Source organism: Somniosus microcephalus, chromosome 5 (assembly GCF_052327205.1).
Source record: "Somniosus microcephalus isolate GS21.2 chromosome 5, FLI_Smic_1.0, whole genome shotgun sequence".
NCBI lineage: Eukaryota > Metazoa > Chordata > Chondrichthyes > Squaliformes > Somniosidae > Somniosus > Somniosus microcephalus.
The window spans coordinates 295,440,410-295,456,857 of NC_140991.1; the positions used below are offsets into that span (position 1 = coordinate 295,440,410).

Consider the following 16,448-nt stretch of genomic DNA (forward strand, 5'->3'; position numbering starts at 1 on the left):
GGACCTCTGCGGGCAGAGAGTTCCGCTTTCTGGAGACCCTCTGTCTGCAGAAAACCCTTAGAATTCTTATGCCTGGTAAAAGCTTGCATAAGGCCTGCTTTTACCAGGGTAAGAGTTGAAAAAAGTTAATTTAAAAAGTTTGCACTTACCTTTTTTTAAAAAGTATTTTTAAGCGATTAAGTTTATTTTTAGCTCTAAAAAATACTTTAATTTTTTTCAAAAAATTAAATTTTTGTTTAAAATATTTAATTTATTGTAATTTCAACTCCTATTTTAAAAAGGATTGTTTTTTAAATTTATTTAAAGTTTTACTATTTTTGGGGTGATCTCCATTCCTATATTTGACCGGTCTATCGGTCAAGTGTACGAAGGGAGATTCCCTTCTATTGGCTCCCCATGGTCCACGTGATCCCAGGACGCTTGCGAACTGCCTGCACCTCTGGGATACGTGGGCCCTGCGCACTTGGAGTTTGGAGAGGCCCGATCAGAAGTATTCACACCTCGGGAGCCCTCCGATAAGTTCGTAGATTTTTCCAGGTTGGAGGCCTCCAATCGGAAAATACGGCCCAATGATATTCAATGCAAAATTGGACAGACTACAGGGAAAATTCTGCAGCTGAAATCATGACTAACTATTGAAATAGCATTCACTGCATCTTTTTAAGGGGGTAATAATAGTAGAAACATTAAAGTAAAGGAAGACACGAGTTTATGGGGATAATTGAGGTTGTTTTGTATTACTCTAGCAGACAGCCAACATGGACACAATGGGCAGAACGACCTCCTTCCGTGCTGTAAGCTCACCTGTAAATTAACGGGCTGGGTTTACATTGCACATCAGGAGTGTTTTCCTGGGAACAAGGCATCAAGACTCTTTCAACGGAGCAAAAACTCTCCGGCCAGTTGTCTTGTTGACAGAGGCAAGACGCCATCCTTCACATTCACCAAATATCAGCTTCCTCAGAAATCTGCGACCAGTCACTGAATTCATTGAAGTTCGGGGGTAACGAGTTTAAAAGTTCTTCCATTGCACTTTAAAACCAACGTATTTGCTTTTTTTTTTTTAAGTCTAAATTTATCTCGCTGCTGTCTACTCAAAATAGGAGAAAAAATAAATTAATCCTTTGCGTTAATGGGAACTGCAGCAAATACTGTGAAACTATTTCCAATAAATGTAGCTCCGTATCAGGGCACTCTTGCACAATAGCTTCAGAACATGTCAGTATATAACCCTTCATGATTCACTCACCTCTAAATCCAAGTTATAAGCATGGCATGCTCCCAGCACGTCATTGGTTTGTATGGGCGGTTTATATAATTTGAATAGCTTGCAACACATTTTAATAAACAACAAGACACGTCAGGCACTAGATATGTTAAGAGTTCTCTGGTTATGTTGGGCCAACATTTGTGATCAGAGGCTTCCCACGGGCGGATGCCTCTGACTTGCAAAAAATCTATGAATGTACCTGGTGGCCCGGGAGATACGGAGACTTGCGATCCTGGGCGCCTCCGGGTCCCAGGGGCGCTTGCGATTCGTAGGCGCCCCTGGGATCATGTGGGCTGGCCCAACCAATAAAAGAAGGGAATCCCCATTCATACTTATGCGAGTTCTGTACGTATGGAACTCCAGTAAATATGAATGGGGATCACTTTTTAAAAAAATTTAAAAAAATACACCAACACATGAAATTTTTTTAATTACATATTTAAAATGAATTAAAATGCCATTTAATTAAATATATTAAACATTTAATTTTGAGGAAATTATCTTTTTACAGGACTAAATAAACTTCTTATTGAAGAGTTTTTTTTAAATTTATAAATGAGTGAAATTTTTTTTAACTCTTGCAGGTAAAAGCAGGCCTTACACCTGCTTTTACCATGCGTAAGAATTTGAGTCATTCAGCGGCCAACATCACGCGCCTGGCCCAGCCCACACCATCGCAGCATCTGGTCCCGTTCACATTATTTCGTGGACCCCCTGGAAAGTCTCTGCGGACCCTAGTTTGGGAACCACTGCCCTCCGAGGCCACGGACTCCTGCTTGGGAACCCCTGTTCTAGCCAGTCCAACACTGACCGAGTGTTCAGAGTATCCGTGTCAACATCTTCACGGGCATAGTTACTCTGACCTGCACCTTGATATGAAGATTGACCCCTTCTCCAAGTCAAATTTCCCCATGTAAATTTACTTTCATTATTATTGGGTAAGTACCACGGTCAAACCACTAAACCTAAAACTTCTTTCTTCATCTATTGATGAGTAGTTTCAGATAGGCAAATGGACCATGATTTAACACTGTTTATAAATCACTTCTTTAAGGATGAATAGCAATTGTTTTATTTTAACAGCCATTTCAGTCAGTGATTTGTTGCAAATGTGACCCGTTAATTTATTGTGTTGGTCTTTGACTGTTCCACAACCACCTTCCATTGGATAGCTGTGTGGGTGGTAACAAGTGGTACTGATTGGTTGGTTGGTTGGTTGGTTGGTCCGAGCGACATGAAGGAATAGAGTGTTGTATATCCACGTTTGCAGACGACAATAAGGTAGGAGGCCAAGGGAGATGTGTAGATGGGAGCAGGAAGTTACAAAGCTACAGACACCACTAAGGCAGATGGGAGGTCAGTGTGGGGAAGTGCGAGGCTGTCCACTGTGGATCAGATAAATCTGCTTGATTTCTTAATGGGAATAGACTAGGTGCTGTGGGTGATTAATGGGAGTTGGGTGTCCATGTGTACTTGGGATGCCAACTCTGCTTGGAGGTATTCCTGGAGGTTTGACCATGTGAAGTCTGACTTACTGCATTTTTCTTGTAAAGGTTGGGTCCCCTGTAGATGAGTAGCTTTGGTCATGTTTTCACACTAGCAGTTGTTGTGCGAGATGTTACAAGAACCAAGAGGCCACCTGCGAGCAGGTGAAGAAGGGAAATAGAGCATGTTTTAAGGTGATCCAATGGATTTAGGCAGAGCTGTGAGCTGTAAATATTTGATTTTTGTTTCCAAAAATTAAAGGTAAACTCAAAAGTGCATCCAGTTTGAATTGCATTTGGGAGTTTTCAGTAACAACTTTCTCCAGCATTGTAGTGTGCTGTTCACCTAACTTTTTAAGAATGAATATACAGCAATGAGTTGAACTTTCAATAGTTTGATTGAATAGAGACGTTTGCAAATCACTTGTCCAAACAGAGCAAGTGCTGTTTAAATGCCTGCTACACAGTCATAGTAATAGATTATTGCTATAACTTCCCTTTCACCTCCATATATTTCTGCAAAATTGGTGCTTTAAGGGAGTTACTTGCACTTCATTGGGCAGGGTAGGCTAAACTCCTCTTAAACAGCCTATTGCCAATGACGATTCTGCTATCCCACCACCAATGTCCCCTCTAAATTTTTTTCCGCGCGCGGTCCCTTTAAATTTGCTGCACGGCCACACCTGCACGGTATCTTCAGCAACAGCTGGTGAGCAGCCTGTGCGGGACCTCCCAGTCGGCAGTGCACCTTACAGGGAAATGTTGCCCACCACCCTATTACCGATGTACACACTTGTGCAAAATGTCATTACAGCATCGGAGATAGCAGTGGAACTCTAGTCTGCTGTCATGTTGGAAACTGTAGTTAGGTGGCCTAGTTTTATTAATGCCCCTTGCATCATCCTAGTTTTCCTGCCTTACCAACTACATTATGTGCTGACTAAATTATAACAATAAGGTCGCAGATGACTGGCAGCAAAAACACTTCTGTGGAGTATCTCAGATTCTGTATTATTTTTGAAGTACTGTGGTTGTTTATTTAAAATTCTCTGCATTGCAACCTTGGTGTTATATTTGACCCGAGATGAGCTTCCAACCATATCCGCGCCATCATTAAGACGGCCTATTTCCACCTCCGTAACATCACCTGACTCCGCCCTCGCCTCAGCTTATCTGCTGCTGAAACCCTCATCCATGCCTTTGTTACCTCTAGAATCGACTATTCCAATGCGCTCCTGGCCGGCCGCCCTCGTTCAACCCTCCGTAAACTTGATCATCCAAAACTCTGCTGCCTCTGTCCTAACTCGCACCAAGTCCTGCTCACCCATCTCCCCTCTGCTCACTGACCTACATTGGCTCACGGTTAAGCAATGCCTCAATTTTAAAATTCTCATTTATAATTTTATTTTAATATATAAAATGCATGTTGTTGATGACCAGGTGTTTTAACATTGGATTTGTTTTTATTTTTAGCTTCAAAGTCAACTCACTTTTGATAATCTGATGAACTGGACCAACCCAGATATGATGAATAATGTGGAGGTTAATGTCCTCCTGCCCAAATTCAAGCTGGAGGAGAAATATGACCTTAAATCAACCCTCACCCTTATGGGGATGGGAGATGCTTTTAGTGATTCGCAAGCTAACTTCTCTGGCATGACTGAGAAAAATGATCTGGTTTTGTCAAAGGTTGTTCATAAATCGTTTGTAGAAGTTAACGAAGAAGGCACAGAAGCAGCTGCTGCCACGGCACCTATCTTTCAACTGCGATGTGCAATGAGAACACTTAACTTTGTGGCTGATCATCCGTTCTTGTTCTTCATCAGGCACAACCAAACGCGCAACATTTTGTTTTTTGGAAGGCTCTCCTCTCCTTAAACACACTGCCTTGACCTGCTGCTATTGCAATCTAACCCTGGTCAGATCAGTTGGGTAATGTCTACAAAAGTGGTTTTCAAAGTGGAGTCAACAGACCCTTTGACAATCTAAGGGATTTCCAGGGGTTGGTAAGGTACCTACTAGAGTGGTGTTTAGTGGCAGTTGCGAAGAGATGGGCTAGAATGAAAAAAATGCAAATAATAATTGTTTTTTATTAATGCTTGTAAACAATTATTAAATTACCAATTATTAAATTACCATAGTTTTATTTAATCTACTATAAATGAATAAAAATAAAAACTCTTACTAGAGGGGGTCAGGTTGCAAATCACATTGCTTCAGTCCTATGGTAGTGGGGTGTGGGGCAGGGGGTTGGTGGGATCCTTGGATACAAAAAGCTTGAATTCTAGTCTCGACTTTCTTGAAAGTCCTTTTTTTAATCTCCATTTATGTGACGTAATAAGAGGACCAAAGTAATGTGATCTTGGATAATCTGATCTTAAGTTTTAGTGCCATCCTATCTGGTTTAATGATGCTTTGTGCCAAAACGGATTGCAACATCTTAATTCATCCAATCAGAGACGATCCACTTCCCCTCCACCCGCATTATAGCATTTAACTTTCTTAAATGATTTAAGTTGTTATCTTCACTACTGTATCTGAAACCTACTTCAAATTTTGATCAGTTTGTGATTAGCTTCCTAATTTCAGTCCTAAATTTAGTCCTTTTACCAGTTTTGGACCTGTGTCCACTTATCCAACTTGCAATTTTAATATTTAAAATAATATTCTGGATTAACCTTTCTCATTCTTTTAACTATCTTGCACTCTTCTAGAATCACTTCTCCGATTTTCTTTCTTTCCAGGCTAAAATCTCTAAAGATCAAAGTCTTCACAATGCAGTGACCCATGTAGGCAAACGAGGTTTTACTGCAAGGAGTGTTCAAACTTTGGAGGAAAATCTGTGGGGAAAAATTCATACCAATAGTTTTAATTTTGTTCTTGCTGTGTACGGTGCCTTTGTTTAGCTTTAGCCTGTGTGTTAGAGGCTGCAATCTCTTTGTTAATCAATAATGACCTATTTTAGTTTGATGCTGAAATAAAATGGTTTGCACTTGCCTCATGTTTTCTTCATTTGTTCACAACTATTGGATGTAGGAAACTATTGGGCACTTTTTTAAGACATTTTGTTATTGATGATTTACTTGCAGAAAAAGGCCAGTTTTCAGGAATTTCCTTAGTTCCCTGTCAGTTGTCAGCTACTTGCCAACCAGCTGGCAGAGTCTGTGTATAGAACTTCTATTGGCTTTCAGTTAAACTTTCCACTCTTTCACAGTGGAGGAAGAGAACAAAATACCAGTAATATCTAAAAAGTCAGGAGGAGGAACTTGATTGGATTTAATACAAGTGGGGAAAAAAATCAAGAAAATAATGGGACTTGAGAGAAGTCTTCGGGACCTGATGGTTTCCACCCTAGGCTATTAAAGAAATGGATGAGGAAATTGCAGATGTGTTAGTCATGTTGGAAAGCTCTCTAGATTCAAGAATTGTGCCTTTTGGATTGGAAAATTATAAAAATGTTACATTATTTAAGAAGGGAGGGAGAAACCAGGTAACTACAGTCCTGTCGGTTTAAGATCATTCAATAGGGAAATTACTGGCTCTATCATAGACTGAACACTTGGACAAGTATCGCCTCATCAAAGTATGGGTTTGTGATCGGGCAACTCTGACAAATCTAGAATTTCTTTGAGGAGGTCACACATGGTGGATAAGGGGAGTGTGTATATGGACTTCCAAAAGGCATTTGACAAGGATTTGCACAAGAGATTACTAGCAAAAATGAGATCGCAGGGAATTGTACGCAACCTTGTGAAATTGGCTGGGAAATGGGAGACAGCATAGGGATCAAGAGTTTGTTCACTGGTGGGATGTGGCAAGTGGTGTTCCCCAGGGAGATAGAAATATTTATATATTGTGGGGGTTGGAATTCTTCCCTGCCCTCATTGTCCCCATTACCCTGCATGCTCCTGGTTTTTGGAACTTCTTGCACAACCGCTCCTGCTACAAAACCATGAGCGAAAATACAATACACTTGTAGAAGTCATGTGATCAGATGTTATGTCAGAATGTCACGTAACCAGGAATGTCTTCTGTAACGATCAATAACATGTCATTCTATAGTGGACACTAGGTGGAGCCGTAGAGCTGTATGTATAAGACTACACTACCCAGCTATATATATTACATTACCCATGAGACTAGGCTACCCACAAGGCGGCAGTCAAGATGGAAGCCTCTACAAGATGCTATACAAGTCCACATGTGCTCAATAAAAGTAGCTAGCAAAAGCTAGCTGTGTTCATAATGTCTATTTATTAATGAACATAACATGGTACCAGGGTGGTGAAGATCTGCTGAAAATTGTGAAAAGCGACATGGAGAATTTGAAGCCACCAGAGCGTTTGAATCTCACAGAAAAAAATCAACTACAATTGGCAGACTTTTAAACAGCAATTCGAACTCTACATTGCAGCCATCGGATTCGGTACGAAGCCAGACGCAAGGAAGACAGCGTTGCTGCTCACGGTTGCAGGCCCACAGGCGATAGAGGTATTTAATACATTTGTACTTAATCCAGCGGAGAACAGAGAAAAATTAGAAGATGTGCTAAAAAAAATTGATGCACATTGCTCTCCCAAAAAGAATGAGACGTATGAAAGATACATCTTCTGTTCTCGGACACAGCAATAAAATGAGACTTTTGTTAGCTTTATAACTGATCTGAAACTGAAAGCACAGACATGTAATTTCTCTGAGCTCAAAGCATCCATGATTCGTGACCAGATTGTGTTTGGTATTCATAATAAAAAAATCAGGGAACGTCTGTTGAGAGAAACCGAACTAAATTTGGAAAATGCAGTGAAAATATGCCAAGCCAGCGAGCTAGCTCAAAAGCACGCGCAGACTTTCAGTGAAATCAATAATGATGCGATTGTAATGAGTGAAAGTGCTGCTGTCGGTGCTGTGTCCTATAAGGGGAAGAAACATGGGCAGAACAGAAATGAAAAGCAATCGGAGGATGAAATTTTTAATTGTAAACGCTGTGGTTACAAACACCAGTTAAGACAATGCCCAGCGTTTGGAAAAATGTGCACAAAGTGTAATGGAAAGAATCACTTTGCCAAACAACGCTTTTCAAAAGTAAAAACGACGAAAGGGCAACGAGTTAATGTGATTGAGGACACTGATTTAAGTGAGACATTTTTTGTAGGAATGGTGTCGTGACGATATCAAAAAAGATACAGAAAATGTGCAGCCCTCAGAAATAGACAATGCTGAACATAAAGTCAATGCAGTAAAAGTGGACAAATGGATGATCCCACTGCAGATAAATGGAGCATTAGTTACATTGAAACTGGACACTGGGGCAAAAGCAAACTTAATCAGTATGAGTGACATAAAAAATATGAAAAGCCCAAAATACAGAAAAAATCAGTACTACTGAAGAGCTATAATGGACAGAAAATAGATAGCTTAGGTGTATGCACACTTAAAGTGACAGTCAAAGACAAAGTCATGTTTTCTGTTGTGGCTGAAAGACTTGATTCGATACTAGGTGACAAAGCTTGTGAAGACTTAGAACTGGTCAAGAGAGTCTACCATATAAACTGTGCCATAAGCAGACCAGGTGACTCAGGTGATGAAGCAGAGAGCCCATCAAGGATGAAAAGGCCAAAGGGTATCCATGTCTTCAAAAAGCCTAGTTTCTCCAAGAAGAAAGAAAAAGACTTTAAGGTCAAAGAGAAGACAAAGGAAGAAAAGCACAAAGAGGAAAAACACAAGGAGAAAAAGTCCAAAGATATAACCGCAGCAGATGTTGTTAAGCAGTGGAAAGGGAAAAAGAAGAAGCCTGCACCAGAGCAGGAAGCAGTTCCGGTGGATACTCCTTCTTCCCTCAGGCCAATCTTTGGTGTTCCATTAGCCGAGGCTGCTGAGAGGACTATGCTGTATGATGGGATCCAGCTGCCAGCAGTTTTTCAAGAGTGCATTGACTACATTGAGAGTTATGGCATGAAGAGTGAAGGAAACACTGAAACCCTCTCCAAGCAAAGATCGCAAGGAGACCTCGATCTATACAAGAGCAGATTGATGACAATGCCGCAACTGCATCTTGTCATTCACCGCCAGAACAATCTCATGAAGACACATCAGACTTACCCGTGTTGAGAAGATCCACACGTGAAGTAAAAGAGCCTGATAGACTTAATCTTTGAGTACAATGTAAAGCTTTGAAAATGTGTTGACTGTTTTGAAAATGTTTATGTTTATAGAGCACTAACAAAAGTGTTACTGATATTATCTTTATTGTTTTCTTGAAAGTTGATTGATATTGATTTTGTTAAACCTCAAAGAAAGGGGGATGTAACGATCAATAACATGTCATTCTATAGTGGACACTAGGTGGAGCCGTAGAGCTGTATATAGCTGTATGTATAAGACTACACTACCCAGCTATATATTATATTAAGACTACATTACCCATGAGGCTAGGCTACCCACAAGGCGGCAGTCAAGATGCTGTACAAGTCCACATGTGCTCAATAAAAGTAGCTAGCAAAAGCTAGCTGTGTTCATAATAAGAATGTCTATTTATTAATGAACATAACATCTTCATCCTGATACAAAAAGAAAATACTGCAGCTGCTGAAAATCTGAAATAAAAACAGAAAATGCTGGAAATACTCAGTAGGTCAGGCAGCATCTGTGAAGAGAAAAACAGTTAACATTTCAGGTCAATGACCTTCCTGAGTTGGCAATGGTAGGATATGGGGTTTGAAGTTGTGTTCAGTGCCGAAGTGGTCAGTGACGTTTTATAATGGCCTGGAATTTGCAGTGGGTAATAACAGAATTTTGGACTCTAGGGGAATCGAGGGATATGGAGATTGGGCGGGAAAGTGGCGTTGAGGTCGATGATCAACCATGATCCTATTGAATGGCGGAGCAGGCTCAAGGGACCGTATGGCCTATTCCTGCTCTTATTTGAACGAACAGTGTTTGCTGTCATTACCCCTTTGAAACAGTCCGCAATTTCAGGATTGTAGCACATGGGCATCCTAATGTGGAAATCCTGAATTTACAGTCAAACATTCACTGCTCCGACTCAGCCTGCGCTGTGCCCCTCACACCGAACCCACAGCCGGCAATCAGTGTAATCTGTCAAATCATGGAAACTGCCGAAAACTTTTTTTTTCCGCAGTAGTATCGCGGTTAAATACCCCATTAAATATTAGACCCTTTTGGATTACGTGTAACTGGGGTTTTAACAACGTATTGATTGCAAAACAAAGGTTATGGCCTGAAAAACTAAATTTTAATTTTGTGGTCAAATTTATCCATTTAAATTTAAATTAAAGTCTTTAAGAAACTTTATAAAAATATGTTTTAAAAGTTTGTTCATTTATTTCAGGTTTGTCTTTTCCCCATGTGGAACCCCAATTGTTGTTTTGCTTTCTAACATTTTTAAAAAGTTAGAATCAAAGGAGCTTATCCACTTCCTGGTTTGCTACCTGTGAGAATTCTGCAGTTTGATTGGCTGCTTTGACGGCTTGTTGAAGTCACAGCAGCTCGCGTTCGGGATTCTCCATTAACCGAACTTCTCTCCACAGGGAATCGCGAGATCTTTGTGGGAAGCTTACTTCGGGGCCAGCGGCGAACGCCTTTGCTGTGCCGCTGACCACAAACTGCGGCCCATTGTCTCCTTCAATCTGAGTATGCAGGCCCTGATGAGAGTCAGAAGCGAGGGTAATGAAGGGTGAATTTCCGCAGGGGTTCTCCTGCTTGTCTGCTGTAACTTTGTCGGAGGAGCTGTAGAATCCTCGGGAAATGGCGTAACGGGTGTCTATGAAGGCCAGTAATTTCTGATAGGAGGCTTCCTGCATGCGGATCCCTCCTATCAGGGGGGGGGGGGGTGGAATCTACGCCCTTACCTGAGGGCTCCCGAGGTCCGGCCATTTCCGATCCTGGGCCTCTTCCCCGACGAAATGTGCAAGGCCCGCATATCCCTGAGGCGCATGTAGTTCGCAAGCATCCTTGGAGGAGGAGTTAGATATATTTCTTAGGGCTAAGGGGATTAAGGGATATGGGGAGAAGGCAGGGACAGGGTACTGAACTTGGATGATCAGCCATGATCTCGTTGAATGGCGGAGCAGGCTCAAGGGGCCGAATGGCCTACTCCTGCTCCTATCATCTATGTTTCTATGGATCACGTGGGCCAGGCGAGCCAATGAAAGAAGGGAATTCTCCTTCATACTTTTGAGAGACCTGTCAAAAGTATGAATGGGGATCACTGAAAAAAGACATCAAAACATTAAATAATTTTTTTTTAAACATTACATTTTTAAAATGAGTTAAAATTACATTAAATATTTTAAACAAAGATTTAATTTTTTGAAAAAAATAATTAAAGTTTTTTACAGGGCTAAAAATAAACTTAAAAGTATAAATGAGAGAATTTTTTAAAAACTTTTTAAAACTCTTTACGCCTGCTTTTACCAGACGTACGATTTTTAAGTGTTTTCAGCGGGCGGAGTTTCTGCAGAAAGCGGAGCTTGACAGATCGGAAATGCCGTTTTCCACGTGTGCGTTTCGCATTCCTGAAGGCATTTCCGATGTCCCTACGCCCGTAGAGGCATCGGAAAATGGGCCGATGTTTTTTTCTGGGGTTTCTTGTGTCGAGGTGGACCTTCAGGAGAAACCCCGCAGCAATTCATCCTCTTAGCCTTTCAGCGGGTGCTGAACAAGATGATTTTGATTTTTCCCTTTCAAAACAATATAATAATCAGATTTAGCAAGAGAACAGCAAGAGATATTCACAATATTGAGCCCATTCGCATCAGGGGAAGTCCTCACAATATTGGCCAAAATCTTCAGCTCCACAAGTGATAGATGCACAACGCCCTGCCCTACAGCACTCTGTGGAAGTACCTGTCCGAGGTTATATTCAGGGGTGCTGTAGTTTTGGGGCTGTGTCAGCTTCTGGTGGTTTTTTAATTTGTCACGTACACTTCTCACAAGCTCTGCAGGTTTTAATTCTGCATCAACTTTTTTAAAAAGCACGAAACCCTTTGGGTCCCCAGTAAGAGGACCGCCCCCGGTGTGATGGACAACAGAGGAGTCCTATCAATCCCAGGGTGGAAGGGCGGCTGCTCCGGGTTAAAAACAGGTGACGCACAGAGCGAAGAGAACACAGTGAGAGGCAGTGTTGGATGCTGAACGATTGCGGCGTATAAAGGTAAATGTCTTCATTTCCGTGTCAGCGCTGCAAACCTTCGCCTAACTTCATGATCAGTTCCCTTTCAGTGCAGCAGATAAACATGGTCCACTTCTCCCCATGTGTAATCTGTCCTTTCTCTCTTGTACTGAACTGTGAACAAGTGCTACCGGGGAGAGGGCAATGTACACGGTCCCGCTTTAGCAATTGTGATCGAGCTGTTCATTTCCGATATGGAATAGAGCGATAGGTCAGGGGCAGCTGGGCAGGAACTAAAGTCAACCCTGTGGCAGGGGGAAAGCTACAGAATGATCCACTCTGGGTAGAATTCTCAAGCGTAAAATCCCAGCCAACACTAGAATACAATACAGAACCCCAGACCAACATAAAAAGGACAAATTACTCCATTAAGAGGGAGGAAGGATATGCAAGAACAAGAAGGTTATTTTAATGGGAGACTTCAATCAATCAAAGATAAACAGAAATACCTGAGTTTTTTCGATTCAGAGTTGGTAAATGTGCTAGCCTTGGATTGGTGTAGAGGATCCAGACCAGCTCTAGCACCCCTGGGGCAGTACCTATAGTAGATAAAGTTTAACATGAACTGTGAGTGAGATATACCCAAGACCAGAAGCTTGGTATATAACTTTACACAGGATAAATTAAATGAGGGAAAAATTAAAGTCTATAGATTGGTGGTGAATGTTCCAACAACACTTCAGTAGAGAACAACTGGAATACCTTTTAAAGGTGTAATGCTGAAAATGCAATATAAGTACATACTGAAAACTAATAAGCTCAGGCTGAACAAACATGTCCCAACATTGATTAACAAATAAACCTAGGGAAATGACTTCTTCAAAACCTGCAGAAAGGGCACAATGTTTACTGGGAGAAATATTATTAAATGTAGAAACCGGTCAAATGGGCGATCTGAGGGACAAAGAGAGGCATGGAAAAAATCCCATAGTAACAGAGTCTGAAGATAATAGTAAAACATTCCTTCAGTTTTGTAACAGTAAGAGGACAGTCAGAGAAGAGGTAAAACCATAAAATATGTAAGCAGAACTGAAATTGAGGATTGTCAATATTGTCTGATTACTTCCTGCAAATATTCCCAAGGGAGGATCTGAGAAACGTGGCCACTGCAAACAGAGCAAAGCAAAGTAAAACTAACGACTGATATAAATGAGATGAAGTCCCAGACAAGCTGAACAGGCTCCCGATGAATAAATCACTGGGAATCCATGGTATTTTCCCCAGTTTGTTGAAAGAGCCTAGGGATGAGATTTGTGAGGCATTGACTACCATTATAAGGGATTTGCTGGACACTGGGGAGGCACCAGTAGATTGCAAGCAGGTCAGTGTAGTGCCCATGTTCAGAAAAGGGGATAAAACAGACATGGGCAACTACAATCTCCATTCAATGTAAAAATAAATCAGGAGTAAATATCAGGAGCATCTGTCTCATAATATCCTAGAGAGCAGTAGACAACGGATTCAGAAGGGGACGATCATGCTTCGCCAACCTGTTTTGACTTCTTTGAGGAAGAATCCTCTCATGTGCACTGTGGAAAATATTATGGTTTAGTGTTTCAAGAGGCATTTGACAAAGTCCCTCATGTAAGTTTTTAATTCAAACTCAAAGGTGTGGGGTTTTAGGGTAAATCTAGAAATGGATAATAAACAGGTTGAAGAGTAGAAACAAGTGGAATATAATTCAAAAGCTGAGAAGTTATGTTAAATGTATACGGAACTTCGATTAAATCATGATGTACTGTCCACAGTTCTGGTCTCCATATTACAGAAAGGATATAGAAGCACTGGAGACGGTGCAAAAAAAAGATTTACATGGATGATACCAGAACTGCGATTGTACAACTATCATGAAAGACTGAACAGAGTGGGGCACTTTTCTTTAGAAAAGATGAGACTGAGAAGTGACCTTAGAGGCCTTTCAAATTATGAAGAGGTTCGATAGGGTAGAAGTAGAGAAGATGTTTCAACATGTGGGGGAGTCCAAAACTAGGGGCCGTAAATATAAAATAGTCACTAATAGGAATTCAGGCGGAACTTCTTTACTCAGAGTGGTGAGAATGTGGAACTTGCTACCACATGGAGTGGTTGAGGTAAATGGCACAGATGCACTTAAGGGGAAGCTAGATAAGTAAATATGAGAAATAAAGGAATAGAAGGATATATTGATAGGGTGAGATGAAGTAAGGTGGGATGAGGCTCATGTAGCAGAGACCTGTTGGGCCGAATGTCCTGTTTCAGTGCTGTAAAATTCTATGTAAAAATTCTATGCAACACTGGTGCTTCATGAATGGTACTGAAATAGCTAAGAATGAAATAGAAAGAGACCTTGGTAGTCTCAATGCTAAACATTTATAACTAATGCAGTGTAACAATTAACAAAGCCAATAGAATGTTGAACTACATAGCCAAACGGTTGAATATAAATCAGAGGAAGTCATGAACCAACCATAAGTGCTCTGGTTAGATCACACTTTAAGGACTGCGTCCAATTTTGGTCACCAAGACACAGTTGAAACCTTTGAGTGCTGGAGGCAGCAGAGAGAAGATTGATGAGATTGACCCCCCTGGTTGCTGTGGTCTGAGATATGTGAATAGTCCAGTCTGGAAAGGAGGTGTCTGAGAGGTAATCTTATAGAGTCATATGAAATAGTAAATGTTATGGAAAGGGTAAATGTGAAACACTAATTTAAATTGTGACAGCAAGAAAAGGAGACAAAGGTTCCAACTCGTAAAAGGTAACTTTAGGACTGATATCAGGATGTTCTTTTTAACATAGAGAGTGATCAACACTTGGTATAGATTTCCAGATGGAGTAGTAGAGGTGAAAACCTAGGTTGCATTTAAGAAATAATTCGATAATGCAATGGGAGGACTGTAGAGTAGCTGTGGATGAACTAATGTGGGTCAAATGGTCTTCCTCATCCGTAATTATCTTGTGATCTGTCAATACATATATATACCTATAATAATAATAATAGTATGCACAAGGAAAAATATTTGAAGGTAGTGATGGGAAGCTCTTTTAAACTATCAGTGTACGTTGGAGAAATTATATTTGCTTTTGTAGTTTCTTCTGTGAAAGCAAGGCAGAATGGCTGCTGCAAGCATTTTGGTTAGGATAAAATGTAGCAACATGGGTGAAGACAGTTGGCCTGAGAAAGCGGTGTGCACTACTGCACATAGCCTTTAGAAACCTTAGGCACATGATAACACCTGGAGCAAACCAGATAAAAGCAGAAGTCTTTAACATTTTAAATGGCTTACTTTACCAGCTGCACAGGAAGGTATTTCAGATTAATCGAGGACAGAGAAATGAATAATGGAAGGTGGCTGACCACTGAATGTAAAGATAATTTTAGACAATGACACAGAATCTGATAAGGATGAAGTCCGTATGGTTGTGCATGTTCAGTAATCTGTTCGATGACCTTAAGAGTCATAAGCTACCCGATGGAAGTTAAACCCAATGAACTAAGGGTCACAAGATCAGCCATGATCTAATTCAATGGTGAAATGGGCTTGAGGGGCCGATGGCTGCATCAATCTGCCTGACGGGATGAACTTTGTCAATTGCTATCTAGACCATATGGACCCAGTTAAGGACGTTCCATATGTGTGTGTTGCGGGGAGGAAGAGCAATGAGTAGAAAAAGGCTGCCAAGTGCGCATTTTTACCTTGCACAATTTATTGGCCAATTGCAGATTAGCATTGAAAGCTGTTGTAGAGAAATCTATAAGGATATTATTTTTATTAGAAGATATTTTCTGTTTTAAAGCATGTTTATTAGGCAGATTTGAGGAAGGTCTTATCTGTATCTGGCTTATAGTATAGCTGACCTGATGCTTAATGGTTTAACATTAAATTCTCAACACTGTATAAGAGCAACAACACCAACTTGTATTTATATAGCGTCTTTAATGTAGTAAAACATCCCAAGGCGCTGCACAGGACTGTTATCAAACAAAATTTGATACTGAGCCACAAGGAGATACTAGGGCAGATGATCAAAAGCTTGGTCAAAGAGCTAGGTTTTAAGCAGCTTCTCAAAGGAGGAAAGAGAGGCGGAGAGGTTGAGGGAAGGAATTCCAGAGCTTGGGGCCTTGGCAGCTAAAGGCACGGCTACCAATGGTGCAGCGATTAAAATCGGGGTGCTCAATAGGGCAGAATTGGAGGAGCGCAGATATCTCGGAGGGTAGTAAGGATGGAGTAGATTACGCAGATAGGGAAATGTGAGGCTATGGAGGGATTTGAAAACAAGGAGAATTTTAAAATCAAGGTGTTGCTTAACTGGAAGAAATTGTAGGTCAACGAGCACAGGGGTGATGGGTGAATGGGACGTGGTGTGAGTTAAGACATGGGCAGCAGAGTTTTGGATGACTTCAAGTTTATGAAGGGTAGAACTAGGGAGGCCGGCCAGGAGTGCGTTGGAGTAGTCAAGTCTAGAGGTAACAAAGGCAGGGATGAGGGTTTCAGCAGCAGATGAGCTGAGGCAGGGACGGAGTCG

The 16,448-nt window shown here is 41.1% G+C and overlaps 2 protein-coding genes across 7 annotated transcripts in view; both read left to right on the plus strand.

The window, feature by feature from the left end:
* Positions 1-4,886, plus strand: part of LOC147117816 (leukocyte elastase inhibitor-like) — a 46,398-nt gene extending 41,512 nt beyond the window's left edge. For all 5 annotated transcript variants that reach the window (XM_085989151.1, XM_085989152.1, XM_085989153.1 and 2 more), the window contains one exon: positions 4,228-4,886. In XM_085989151.1, coding sequence (XP_085845277.1) covers positions 4,228-4,632 — 405 coding nt within the window. In that variant the 3' untranslated portion in view covers positions 4,633-4,886. The remainder of the gene's footprint in view (positions 1-4,227) is intronic.
* A 6,857-nt stretch (positions 4,887-11,743) lies between these two features.
* The window catches only part of LOC147117817 (leukocyte elastase inhibitor-like), a 45,963-nt gene continuing 41,258 nt past the window's right edge, over positions 11,744-16,448 (plus strand). Inside the window, exon 1 of one of the 2 annotated variants that reach the window (XM_085989157.1) lies at positions 11,744-11,926. The gene's annotated coding sequence lies outside the window, so the exon portion shown is untranslated. Of the gene's footprint in view, positions 11,927-14,281; positions 14,568-16,448 lie in introns of those variants that run through there. The other variant, XM_085989158.1, reaches the window with a different exon arrangement.